At 41.2% G+C, this 13676-nt stretch overlaps 2 protein-coding genes across 3 annotated transcripts; both read right to left on the bottom strand.

Annotated features, from left to right (window-relative positions):
- Positions 1–26: 26 nt before the first annotated feature.
- Positions 27–10790, bottom strand: wipf3 (WAS/WASL interacting protein family member 3). 2 transcript variants are annotated; one of them, XM_085445716.1, is made up of 8 exons: positions 9655–10790; positions 7482–7579; positions 6992–7133; positions 5022–5183; positions 4184–4906; positions 1236–1370; positions 988–1092; positions 27–887 (listed from the first exon to the last, which is right to left on the bottom strand). In XM_085445716.1, exons 2-8 carry the CDS (start codon positions 7560–7562, stop codon positions 847–849), a joined length of 1389 nt encoding a protein of 462 aa, XP_085301842.1. In that variant the 5' UTR covers positions 7563–7579; positions 9655–10790; the 3' UTR covers positions 27–846. The 2 variants fall into 2 exon arrangements, with proteins under 2 accessions (XP_085301842.1, XP_085301843.1); XM_085445717.1 differs by having other exon boundaries at positions 991–1092.
- Positions 10791–10854: 64 nt separating this feature from the next.
- Positions 10855–12778, bottom strand: LOC146683334 (proline-rich protein 15-like). Its single transcript, XM_085445719.1, has 2 exons — positions 12458–12778; positions 10855–12001 (listed from the first exon to the last, which is right to left on the bottom strand). The coding sequence occupies exon 2, from the start codon at positions 11975–11977 to the stop codon at positions 11642–11644; it is 336 nt and encodes a 111-aa protein (XP_085301845.1). The 5' UTR covers positions 11978–12001; positions 12458–12778; the 3' UTR covers positions 10855–11641.
- Between the last annotated feature and the right edge of the window lie 898 nt (positions 12779–13676).

Here is a 13676-nt window from a genome sequence, read left to right as displayed (position 1 = left end):
ATGTTGTGACACAATGAAGAATAACTCAAAACCACAGGAGAACTTTACCTGTTGTTTTAATGGGGTTTTTGAGATAACACACACATGTTTACAGCCCTGTTTGTGCAGCTTTGGGATTGTTTGAATGGATCAAGAGCCTCAACTCAAAAAAGGACCACTGTTTAAGGCAGATACATTTATTAGTTGTTGTTTTTTTTTAAGTAAAGTATCTGTGTAAACTTTTTAGTTGCTTTGGTTTATTTGTTGGTGACAGATCAAACCAACAGGTGGCACTGTCCTCCCATGTGTTAGTGTTGGTTAATACATGAGGGGCAAGAAAATGGTACACCTAGTTACCCAATTGCCGCCACCAAGGCAAGAGCTGAGACTGAGGTATGTTTGCTTGTCTTTAGCAACGTAGTCACAAAAACTGCCTGCTTGAAAGCAAATTTTACAACTACAAGTGCACAGAGATGATGGTTAACATATTACAAACTGTCAAGAGTCATGTTAGTGATAATTAATGGAAGACCCTGTTCTTCTAGCCTGTGTGTAGAGTCTGAATGGAGCTTATGAGCACAAGCAGGGCGAGTGCTTCTCCTCTCACGCACACAAAACATTCTGTACTTGAAAAGGTCAGAGGTCACATAGTCAGAATAAGACGGGTCCTTGTTTTGATGCTTTGAAAATGCACAACCACACGCACACACACAAATGCACCAAACACAACAACACACACACACAAAGCCTCTATCCATGCAAGTCCATGGCAGTAATGTCAGTTTAACTGTGAGGACTCGTAAGAAGGAGAAGGAATACTGAGATTTGTCCTTTTTTTGTTGCGTGTCACGGTGCTGAGATCATGACTCATCGGAGGTGTGTCCTGATCCCTGGTGGTTTGGGGTTCACTGTAAAAGAACAAGGAGGAAGAAAAACAGAGCTCAGCAGATGAGACTACAGTGCTGAGAAAAGAAAAGCTGAGGAGTAGTAACTTTGCTTTGTGGCTACCACTGTTTTCTTTGCTGGGGTAGATCCGTGGGAAAGGCTTGAATTCATCGGGTGGGGGTAAGTCTTCTACAGGGTGGAACTGGAACTTTGATTCAAAGTCATCCGCTGGAGTAAAGAAGATGCAGATTAGAAGTTTCTACCCTTTTAAAAAAAAAAACAATGTCCTTCTGCTGAGCAGCAAAAAGTAACTTTCAAAGTTTACATAAAAGTTATACATTTGAACAATAAAAATCCTTTTAAAATCTTACCTAAGCTCTGAAGATGTCCATTCCTGAGACTGGATGGGGGCATGGGAGGAGGTGGAGGAGGAGGAATGCGGGTGGACAACTCTGTGGTGGGGGAACGGGCGGGGGGAGCAGGAGGAGGAGCCAGTCGACCCACACCTGTTAATAAGTGGGCATCAGAAGAAAAAGAACATTTAAAATAAAAACAAAAAATATACATTTTATGGAATTTTGATTCAGCCTGGATGACCTCTGATTTCCTGCTTCTAAATATAGAAACTAAGGTTATTGTATAAATCTTAGAAATATAATGTTGAACCGGATGCTTACTCTGAATGGCATTATCTTGGCCTCCAGTAACACTGTGAGGAATCTTGGATTTGTTTTTGACCAGGATATGTCCTTCATTGCGCGTATTAAACAAATACGTAGGACTGCTTAGTTCCATTTATAAAATATCTCTAGAATTAAAAATATCCTGTCTCAGAGTGATGCTGAAAAACTAGTTAATGCATTTAAAACTTCTAGGCTGGACTACTGTAATTCATTATTATCAGGCTGTCCTAAAACTCCCTGAAAAGCCTCCAGCTGAACAAGAGTATTGAAAGCAACAAGAAAGTGAGAGTATATTTCTCCTATACTGGTTTCTCTTTACTGGCTCCCCTGTTACACCCAGAATCAGATTTAAAATCATTCTCCTCACATACAAGGTCTCGAATAATCAGGCCCCATCATATCTTAAATCTCGTCTGAAGACTCACCCTTTCAGTTTGGCTTTTAAACCCAGTATAGAATGGTAATTTCATTTGGATTTCATTGCCTTTTTATATTGTTACTGTTATTTCAACTTGTATTTTATTTTTAGCATTTATGTTTTTATTGTTTTAGTTCTGTTCAGCACTTTGGTCAGTGCTCACTGTTTTTAAAGCGCTTTTTAAATAAAGTTGGCTTGGCTTAAAGACCTCATAATACCGTATCACCCCAACAGAGCACTTCACTCTCAGACTGCGGGCTTACTTGTGGTTTGTTTGGTATTTAAAAGTCGAATGGGAGCGGAAGAGCCTTCAGCTTTCAGACCCTTCGTCTGTGGAACCAGCTTTCAGTTTGGATTCAGGAGACAGACACCCTCTCTACTTTTAAGATTAGGCTTAGAACTTTCCTTTTTGATAAAGCTTTTAGGGCTGGATCAGCAGTCCTAACACCTGTTTTTCTTTCCACTCACAATGTGTTTATACACCCCTCTGCATGTAATCATTAGTTATCATTAATCTCTGGCTCTCTTCCACACCATGTCTTTGTAACGTCCTCCTCCCCTCACTCCCAACTACTCACGGCAGATGGCTGTCCCTCCCTGAGCCTGGTTCTGCCAGAAGTTTCTTCCTTTTGAAAGTGAGTTTTTCCTTCCCACTGTTGCCAGTTGTTCATAAGGGCTCATCTAATTATTGAGATTGTCTCTGTTTTCTCTGTATTATTGTATTGCTCTTTACCTTACAATGTAAAATGCCTGAAGGGAACTGTTGTTGGGATTTGGCGCTATATAAATAAAACTGAATTTAACTGAATTAAATTGCTTTTGAGAAGCTTCGAGTCTGGCCTGTAGACACTGGAGAGGAATAGAGAAAACACTGTGGAAGGATAGACTTCAGAACCTAATCAGCACACCAGCTGTGATATACACTCATTTTTCTGCACAAAGATAAACCGGGTGTCACCAATTTTCCTATTTTCATTTTATGCTGGTTAACTGCCTATAAATGCTTAAGGTTGGTTTTTTACAAGATAAAAACATCTTAAAGTATAACATTGTGTAACAGAGCTTCTTCAGCTAGTAAATATCAACTTTCTACTCTACACTGTGGCATCTATGTATGGGATCAATCATGTAAATGTTCTCAAAAAAGGCTAATAATACTATAATAGGTCTATCTTACCCTGTCAGAACTGTTACCATCAGGTAGACAGTACTGAACAAGTAAAACAAGCAGAAACAGACTGAATAACAGCTTTTATCCCAGTTCTATACAGGCATTAGATGCTGCAATGGCCACACGTGTTTTGTGCAAGAAGGGGTTGTGAGAATGGAGGAAGGCTGCTTTTGACTTTTGTATTTACTTTTATCTCTTATACAGTTTTATGTCGTTTTTATGATGTGAGTGATCTTTGCACTGTTGAGATTGAGGCTAATTATGCTGTACTTGTTGCATGTAATAGTGGCAATAAAGATATTCTAATCTACATGGATGGGTTTAAACCTGTCTTCTTTCTTATGGCAAAAAGGGCTTGACTCCTCTGGTACAAAAAGATACCAGATTCTATTGAACTTTGACCCTCTCCAAAAAATGACGCCACTACTTACCTGATTTATCTCAGTAGACACTTCCTAATGAGTTAATTACCTTAACCATTATGTAATCCACATTTAGAGTAAAGTATGGCTAGGTATGATTTAGGATAAGATATTGTCCCTTGGTCTCTCAGTCAGGTCCTCCACCTCAAACATCATGTCCAGTTTTAAAAAGCACATAGCAATGGTGAAACTGCTCTTGAAGCTTGGGGCTTCACAACAACCCTTCGCTAACCAGTCGGTGAGGTCACAGTAGCTACTTCCATCTTTTACAACTATTATTGGGAACTTTCTTAGGCCACACCCTTAGCTGAACTTGTTTTCTGATCTCTAAAACATTGCTTCAGCGCAATCGTTTTCTTTCAGATTTTCTTTTAATTTTCCTTCTTTTTATATCATCACCATTAATATATCGAGTCAGCTCCATTTACATGACTGAATCATTTCTCGCATAAAGACAGAATTCAAAAGATTTTCCAAAGGCATGAAGCAGTGGTTTAAACTTTTTATCTTTCATACAGACTTTATCCGTTTCAATTATGGAAAAAACATGTAACAGGCAACAGGTTTATATTTATAAACACAAGTGGCATTAAAGAAGCATTTTTACATCCTGTTGTCCACCTACCTGCACTCCTGGGTATAGCTGGTGGCCGTCGCGTGGGAGCGTTGCAAGGGTATGAGGGAGGCAGAGAGCGCATTGCTGGGGAAGGCACTGGAGCCACTTTGGGTGGTGGTGGAGGTAGGGTAGACGGGCAGCTTGGAGTAATGGAAGGTGGCAGAGAGGGAGGCGGAGGTGGGGGAGGCGGTCCCAGGGGGCTGTCCCGAAGAACAGGGAACCTTGAAGTTTCAGAGTAGACTGCAGATGAAGGCGGAGAGTAGAAGTACCCCGAAGAATGGTCCCCTGGGATAGTTGACAGAGGCTGGACAGTTGGAGGCGGTGGTGGAGGAGGAGGAGCAGGAGGAGGAGAGGGCTGGGAGACAGATGAGTGTTGCGAGTGCTGGATGGGGAGCCACATGGGCTTGGTAGTCTGGGATGGAGGTGGAGGTGGAGGGCAGGAGGGGAGAGGGGGAGGCTTGTTACCTGGCCAGTCCTGGAAGGCCTGAGGCGGGGGAGGTGGGGGAGGAGCAGAGGGAGGGGCAGGTGGAAGGGGAGTGGAAGGAGGGAAAGGTGGCGGGTGCATGCTGCTGTGAGAGGGGGAGGGAGGAGCAGAGGCCGAGGGGGCGAGTAGGCGGTGGACGGAGGTTTGGATCTCCGCTTTCCTGTCGGGTTCAGGGAAGCTGCTGGAGTCGGCCGATGAAGGAGGGTTCCACAGAGGCTTCAGGGAGACTGATGAGCTCGATCGAGACACTTAAACAGAACAAACACACCCAAGAGGAGCCATTTGAAAGGGAAAAAATGTTATTGTGACTACTGACAAATCATAAATATATCTATGAGCAAGAATATGACATTTTGCACCAACCTCTGGTTTTGCCTGCTAGGTCTCTTTGTCCTGTAGGCCTGAGAGTGGGGAACCCTCCAGCAAATAGCCCACTCAATGATGGCCCCACGGGTGCCATGCCACCCGATGAGGCCTGAGAAGTGCCAGCATTTCCAGATAAATCTCCTGTGCTAGCCTTGGAATCTGGGGAACGCCATGTGCACATGTTAGTAATGAAATAACAGCAGTGCAAAGGCATGAAAGCTTAATAAATCATGTGGTCAATCACAATATTTGGTCTAATATCATTATAAATGTATTCACTACATAACATTGTATATCTTATAAGCTCATGAGTTTTGTCCCAACAAGAGCTTGTTTTTAGTGCTGGAAAAAACCTAATGAAGCTAACATCAAAAACTCAAACATGTGCAACTTTCACACCACCACACTTACCTAACCTCCCAATATTATTAGCCCCCTGAGAAAATGACCACTGCTGTGCAATGATGTGCTTTAACTTTGTAATGCTCAAAGCTTTTAAAAATCAAGTTAAAACTGAAGCTTCCAATTTACATAAATTGGAAGCTTCAGTGAGGGGCTGAGCTGTCGCTTGATTAAAGCATCATGCCAAAATCAAAAACAAATCAGTTTAGACTTAAGAAAGAATTGCTGATGCTTACAAAACAGGAGATGAATATACAAAGTTATCACCACCATTCCCAGTGTCAAGAAGTCCAGTGAGTGCTATGTATCATTAAAAACTTCAAAGAGAGCCGCACAGTACAGAACAAGTCTGGCAGAGGTAAGAAGCAAAAGATCTCAAAGAATCTGATACTGATGAATGACTGTATTCAGAAACTGTCAGACTGTCTCACGGAAGATATTCACTAGAACCCTGCACAGGAATAGAGTCTGAGGTTACAGAACAAGAAAAACTCAACTTTTGCAAAAGAAACACCTTCAGGCCAGACTGGAGTAGGCCAAGTACAATCTGGAGAAAGATTTTGTAAACTGGAAACATGTCCTTTAGTCAGATGAGATTAAACCAGAGCTCTGCTTACTCTGCTTAAGTTTGGAGAAAGAAGGGAGAGACGTACAACCCAAGAACAGGGTTCCCAAAGTGAAACACTGCGGTGTGGGTATTATGTTGTCGGGACCCTTCAGTGCATCTAGGAATCTCGCCAAGGTGGAAGGAATCATGAAGAAATAAGAATGTGTGAAGATCTTGTAGAAAACCTCAAGCAGTCAGTAGCAAACCTGGAAGAACCTCCAGAAGACCAAAGTCAACATTACTGACTGACTTGAAATCTACTGATAATATGTGGGTTGAACTGAAGACCCTGGTAGTTTTTCTTTTTGTAAAACTATTTTTTGTGCAAAGTCAAATAAGATAAGCATCCAAAAAATAAAACTACAATGTTTAGAAAAGCTATGTTAAAATCCCTTGCTCTGTTTAAAATGACTTGGAAATTAAAAATTTCAGAGGGTCCTAATGATCTTGTCTTCATCTATACACATAAAGGAATTAGTTACTGATTACTTTTTTCAAGTAACTTGACCAACACTGCACACAGCACGCACGCATATCTGTTTCACAGTCTTTAGTGATATTGCACAGGGTGTGTTGAGTGGTGACAGTGCACAGTGTTTTTGCCTTTTCTATTGTGTCAGTGTATATAATACCATCTGTCTGTTCTTCCTGCGTCTTAATCAGCTATAGGGCATTCCTTCCTGAAGCGTGCACTGGCCTTGTGAGTTCAAATATAGCACAAAGACACCAAACATCCCCCAGTCTTCTCCCCTTCTTTGTCCTTCACTTTAATATGTCGAGTGTTTCACGAGAACACATCACACTGGCATATTTCAAACTACAGACACACACTATATGAAGCACCCATTCACCTACGAGAGTGGCTGAGTGGGCGCTACTGTGATGTAAGGATGTAACATTTAGAGAAAACAAACTGAGTGTGTCTGTATATGTGCAGGCTATATGTTGTGGGACCTACTATTGACGACGGGGGCGCTGCGGTCGTTGACCTGCGTGACTTTCTTGAGCTTGGTTCCTTTCTGGATGTCTGCCAGCAGGGCATTCCTTCCACCACCTCCTCCTCCTCCGCTAAACTGGACCTTGGGAGGATCTAATGGACACTGAAGAAAAACAGAACAAAAAAGAAGTAAGAGTGGAGAGGATCACTTTTTTGTTTATGCAGACAGACGTTACTGCTGTATCCAGAATCTACTGAGCCATGTCTTTGCCCTGTTCGCTGGCTGCAGCAGCTCATTTAACAAGAGGACACTATGAGCCTGCTGGGGTAACGTAACACTCTTTTGCCACTGACAGCCTGCTGTCTGGGTTGTGTGTGTCTAAGTCAGTGTGTGTGTGTGTATACTAGCTCAATTAATAATGCAAATGAGCTCCAGATGGTCGATGATCAGCAAGAAGAACACAATGAGTGTTTGCAATTGCATAAGAGAGTTGCTGGAAGAATCTTATACCTGTGGCAGGGCAGCACTGGGTGGCGGTGGGGGTGGCGGGGCTGCTGGTGGAGGCGGAGGGGGAGGTGGGGGAACCGGCATGCCTCGGCCTCAAATACCTGGAGAAGACAAAGCGCACTCTATTGCAGGAAACCCTGTATGCAGTGCTTCGAGGTTTTTTATTTGCTCCGCGTCAGAAGAAGCTACTGTGTACTGGGTGCATTCGATGACCTGTCACCCTCTTCCCCTGAACAGGAAGAGCTTTCACCACCATACAGCACAAAACAGGAAACAGCAAAGCGCTCCATCCTCTCCAGAGAAATCTGACACATCTCCTCCTTTTCCCACAATGCCCCATGGCAGATTACTTCAGGCTAGAACAATGGAGAGTGTTGTGTGAACAGTAATGGACCCCTACCCTTTATTCGAGTCAGTGTCCAAAGGCATTTACTGCAGTAACTGTATGGAACTTCATGGAAAAGAAATTAAGGAAAGTCCAGAGGAAACAACAACAGTGTCCCAACACACTGTTCTATTCTTTTATGTTTCAGGTTGTACTGAGTGTAACTGTGCAAAGAAAGCTTTTAAGAGCTACTGGTTCAGTAATCAAAGCCCCGCTAAATGTCCACTACAACAGCGTTCCAGGAAACAGCTTGCGTACAGAGTCATGTCACATGTTTCAGCTTCTACAGCTAGTAAATGGTCCACAGTGACAGTCGCTGACATGTCCACCCACCATCTTGACATCATGCATTTTTGATAAGCTGTCTTCCTCGGCTGACCGGCTGAAAACAGCCTGAGGTTTGTGCACAAACCTCAGGCTGTGGAATTTGCACATGCTCCTCTTTAGCAATTTAATAAAGCACACAACAGAACCTGTTTTTGTTGAACACATCTCTCTTGTCGTCTGGGGGAAGAGAACTAAGCACAATTACTCAAGTACACTATTTCAGTCCAAATTTAAACTTGTGTACTTTATTTGATGGTTTTATTCAGTTACAAGTTCCCCTACACTTTCAATACATTGATCTTCAAATGGCGTAATTAATTTTTGGATTGGTTTGGGAACATTTGCTTACTTCTTATTCCATTTAAAGCCTTGTTGTATTAGACAGGAGAAGCTGGAAACACAACTGTTTTCCGACATCAGGATAGTTTCACTTGTTGGAAATAGTTTTCAAACATGTAAACATATGATGACATCATAATATGGTTCTTTATTGTGGATTAAACAACTAAGCAGCACAGAAAGTATATTGAAATTACCTGAACTGTTAAGCTTTAGTGCCATAAAATGCTTAAGTTATCCAAAGACAAGAGATATTAAAAGCACTGTCAATAAACATAAGTGCACAATAAGTGCTTTTAATTAAGTAATTTTATGGCTACTTGAATATGTTTTTGTAATGGAAGTAACGGATCTGAATCATGCTACTGGTATTCTGTCTGTGTGCAGTTCATGCTTTCCCTCTTTGCAAGTGGCAGGCTGTCCTCCGTTGCTATTTCTATCTTCATAACTGTGTCAAGCAGCCTCAGTGACACTGCCAGTTTAGCTCTCTAAAGGGGGGAAGCTGGACACCGGTCAGCTGAGGTCTTCCAGAACAGGTGGGGAAGTAAGTGAGGTGAGTACACCTCTCACAGCAGTTGTTGCTTTTCTTTGTACCTCAAGTATGAGCTTAATCTTCCCCAGAAAGAAGATCTGATATGACAGCTGCTGCAGCCAAAAAAAAGATGGATCACACTTTTTATTTTCTAGTAATTTATTTCCATATTTTATAATCGTTACAAAAATCCCAACCAATTTGTGATACGTCTTCACAAAGAATGGCTGATTTTGCAAACCCAGCCCAAGAATAACAGCCAGGATTAGCACAACACAGTGGTTTTAAGTAATGTCCATGTATGTTTTATTTATTTATATTTTTATATTATTCATTCATTAATTTATTATTATTATTATTCATTCATTATTGCGCATTTTTGTAATGCAAAATGTATCTGAAAGGACATTTAAAAAAGGGTGGGTACACTTGATGCTCCATGCCTGTGCAGGGAGCTCGAATAAATCCAATTCATCTGCTATAAACATTTCTATTTGGACCTGCATTTTTAAACATTTCATTACAAACTTCTGTGAGAATAAAAACATTAAACCGTTACATGCAAAAGTGCACTCGTTAAGAAATCGCCCTACCTTCAGAAAATGTCAGAACTTCACCTGTTTGCAGAGAGAACTTCAGTGTGGTCCGTTAGCGCAGTGCCCTCTGCATAGCGGGACACTTGTGAGAAAGTTTCCAGGTTATATTTAGTCAAATGAGGACACTTCGTATCACACGCCTGGGTTGTGGTGCTCTTGCAGATATCTTAAAAAGTTCCACAAACTTTATTTTGCTTAATTTTTGAGTTTATAGCGGAGACGCTGACGACACTGCAGCACAACAGCCCTGGCTGTTTTCGGTTTATTCTCTTGGGAGCGCAGCGTCGGGGGCGCACAGAGTAAAGCCACACCTCACTGCTCCACAGTCAACGACACAGAGACACACACAGAGAGAGAGAGAGAAACAGGATCAGTGTCGTTGGCTTCGTCCGTGCTGAAGGAGCCAAAAGACTTTCCCTCTTATTGAGTTACACCAGTGGAAGGAGACAAGCATTGTGTATCCACGACTGTGGGTTCTGACTGCGCGGTAAAGACGTCTGAAGTAAATTCTTTGCCCCCTACAAAACTACAGTTTGTTTTTTCTAAGTATATCTTCCTCCTGTTCATTGCAGTTTGTTGCTGTATGACAGTCTACTGGCGGTACATTATTGCCCCTTGTGTTGAAGATATGGTATTACAAGTCGGTCTTATTCATTTGTGCACGCACAACTTCACACTTACACGTTTAACTGTTGCACTTTAGCAGCTATGAGACAGCCGACAATAAATATGGTGTCATTGTAAAAAGTATATCAATTATAACCTTTGACATGCACTGTGCACACACACAGATACACACCTTAAACAGTGACAGAAGAATGCCGCGACACTGGCATACTCCTCCTTTTAACTACCTGTGATTCACACCTGGGCTTAACATCTACTACCTGCTTTATTTAATTAGCTGTAATTCCTTGTGAGTGCTTTTTTTAGACATTGTGATGAGAACACACAAGGTTGTCACTCAACACAGCTGCCAAATTTACTGACATGTTTTTAGGTGGGGTGTTTTTTGCTTTACTCCATCTTCAGATTTTCTTATTTATTTCCTTATTTGGTGTTATTGTTGTTGTTATTGATGGGCTTTGCTGTGTTAAAGTTGTTTTTAATGGGGACGAAGAAGCAAACTTTGCACTGCGTGGGTTAATCCATCAACAAATGGGGATTCGTGAAGCACACAGACACACACCAATCAGCTGTAGCAGATGTCAGATTTATTTCTCATATTTTGCCTTCATGTAAAACTATTCAGAGGCCATCCAAAAGCAGAGAAGTCTTAAAAAGAAATTAACATCACTTCCTTGTCCTCATTTCATCTGCCTGGATATTTCAGCAGTGATGGCTTTGCTAAAGGTTTTGTGCAATATGTCAATTTGAATCCTTCATTGAAGTATTTTATGCATTTTGCTGACAAGTTTTGTGCATCTGATTAAGCACTGCTAACAAACCATTTTTTTCTCTCTCTGTTTTCTTCACACACACACACATAAAGGAACCATTTACACCTTCATAAACACCCTTATAGCCCTTATAAAAAGCACTGTAAAATTATTGTTACACATATCCTTCATTATTAGGTTTATATTATTAGATATTATTTTCTATTAATCTTATTACAGAAAAAATGTAAACATTTTATGAGCAGTTCCTTCCTGAAACACATATGGAGCACTGAAAGGAGAAAGGGCATTCCTGTTTTCTAAGTGTAATATTGCTGACACTGTTTTTTTGGCTTTCTGGCAAAGTGCATCAACAAATGTCTAAAATCATCCTTTTTTTCCAGTATTGGGCTAAAACTTGAATGCTCATCGTCTTCATTATCACCAACATATAAAAAAAGAAGAAAAAAAAGAAAAATCAGCAGAATTCCTGGCATGCTTCATGAGAGTGAAACATCTTCATAGACCTTGATTTCTTCTTCTCCTCCGTCTTCAAGCATCTCTGTAAAGCAGTCTTTGATCGCCCGGCTTTTTACTCCTTGCTGTCACCGTGCGTCCTCTCTCCCAGACGTCACGTTCTCTTTCTCTTTCTGCTCTATTGGAATAGTTGTACGGATCTTCTTCTTTTCTTTGAATCGGCCTGAGCGCGATATATTCATGTTCCTGCGACAAGTCTGCTCATTGAAGACCGAGTCCAGTCGGGAGTCGTCGAAGGTTTCATCGCTGAGCAGGCTGGAGCTGTTGTTGGACACCGGCTGGGAGGCCTTGGAGGCTGCAGGAGAGGATTTTGCCCAAGGGTCAAAGTTCACATCAAAGGCTTGATCCTTGGGGGCCTTTTTCTTTGGCAGGAATGCCTTCCACCATGGGGTCCTCTCTGTCATCTTTGACTAAAGGGATGCAGTGACCTGTAAAGAGGAACGCAACCCATCAATAATTTTTAAGATTTTATCATCTTTTACAGTATTTGTCCTTTAATATAATCCAATTTGAGGGGCCAGTTTGTCATTCTTTTATCACATATATATATATATATATATATATATATATATATATATATATATATATATATATAGTTGGTTTAGTATTCATGCTGTTCTACAGCCTTATGTCCACTCATAATTACTACAAGTGTAATTTCTGTTTTAATGTCTTAAATTACACTTTACCTAAATGTTTGCCTATCTACATATATTTTAGATGAGTGAGAGGTGTCTTGCCAACTAATCCTATGAATAACCAGTGTAACCATATTTAGCGTCGCTGTAAAACTGGTTTAATGAGTCTGAGAGTAGAAGTGCAAACCCAAACCGAGATTCACAGGCGATCAATACGCAAAAAGGACTCAGAAACACTTATCCTACCTGTGTTGCAAGAGGTGGCGTGGACAGTTAAAACGACCCTAATAAAAGTGTCAGCGTCGGGCTTTTAATCGTGACGAGCTATCTATAAACAACATTCGGTGTCCTCTTCTTTACTGGCGCAACACCTGGAACAGCAGTGACAACAGTCCTTCAAAGGTTCGTAGACGTATCCATCTTACGCACGAGCCAAGTACTCTGTCTCCTTAAACTTCCCAGCAACAAAACCTTTTCTTTCTTTTATGTTGCTCTTATCAAACAACTCCGCTCTACTCCTCAGCAGTTCTTGATAAAAGAAAACAAATGAAGTGACAGACTAATAAGGAGCGGCTTACACTTAACCAGCAGGTTTCCGCCTCCGAAACTTTGATGAAGAAACACCTGTCCTCCATCCTGATTGGATTGGACCCTTTGCGCTTGTCACGTGAACACGGTTCAGGTGAATACATTGGGATGGTAGGCGGGGCGTGTCGTTGCACGGCAACACGACCCACGGGATCGTACAGCCTCCTCAGTAACAAAAAAAAAAAAGAAAAAAAGAAGAAGATTCCTTTGTCAAAGCGGCCCAACCCTAAGCCAGAGAGCCAAATTACGTTTCAGTGTTTGGACGTCCTGTTTTTTAGGCTCTGGCCTGTCGTGCAAAGGAGAAGAATGAGGTAGTGAAACGTTTATTCAACGAGTTAATAGCGCAATTAATACCCGTCGTGGCTGGATTGCTGCTCGGTAGCGTTCAGTTCAACCGCATGGATTTAAATTATAGCCTGAGTTAAAAATCATTACATTTCAGGTGTCTATTGACGTCATTTTACTGCTCTAAACGTGCGCTAGTGCTGCTGTAAATTCAAATTTAATGGGAACAGTTTGGCTCTCCGCCAGATTCATTCAGTTTCATCCACCGAGGCACTCTCATGTGTTCCTTCCGGGTACATTTGCTTGTCCCTGCATTGTAGTTTGTCTCTGGAGTCTGTCACTAAGGCTCAATGTGTTATAATGTTACAGTTTTATTACTATTTCATTATTATTATTCATTAGAGGCTCAGCCTTTGACTTCACCTGTTATATACATGTATACATACATACACACACACACACACACATACATACATACATACATACATACATACATACATACATATATATATATATATATATATATATATATATATATATATATATATATATATATATAAAGTTTAAATAAATTGAACCCTGTTTGATGATG

This window comes from Copadichromis virginalis, linkage group LG22, assembly GCF_057382275.1.
Source record: "Copadichromis virginalis isolate Kocher_CV1m ecotype Utaka linkage group LG22, C_Virginalis_male_GT1.1, whole genome shotgun sequence".
In the NCBI taxonomy this organism is placed as follows: Eukaryota; Metazoa; Chordata; class Actinopteri; order Cichliformes; family Cichlidae; genus Copadichromis; species Copadichromis virginalis.
Note: the sequence above shows the minus strand (reverse complement) of the source record. Positions and strands in the feature narration are given on the sequence as shown.

What these genes read in the sequence shown, in the direction of transcription:
- LOC146683334 (XM_085445719.1), bottom strand. Translation starts at nt 11,977, where the DNA reads ATGACAGAGAGGACCCCATGGTGGAAGGCATTCCTGCCAAAGAAAAAG.
- wipf3 (XM_085445716.1), bottom strand. Translation starts at nt 7,562, where the DNA reads ATGCCGGTTCCCCCACCTCCCCCTCCGCCTCCACCAGCAGCCCCGCCA. An exon ending in CCAGTGCTGCCCTGCCACAG is followed by an intron (nt 7,134 to 7,481) that starts GTATAAGATTCT and finishes GTTTTTCTTCAG; the next exon opens with TGTCCATTAGATCCTCCCAA. An exon ending in CCTAGCAGGCAAAACCAGAG is followed by an intron (nt 4,907 to 5,021) that starts GTTGGTGCAAAA and finishes GTTCTGTTTAAG; the next exon opens with TGTCTCGATCGAGCTCATCA.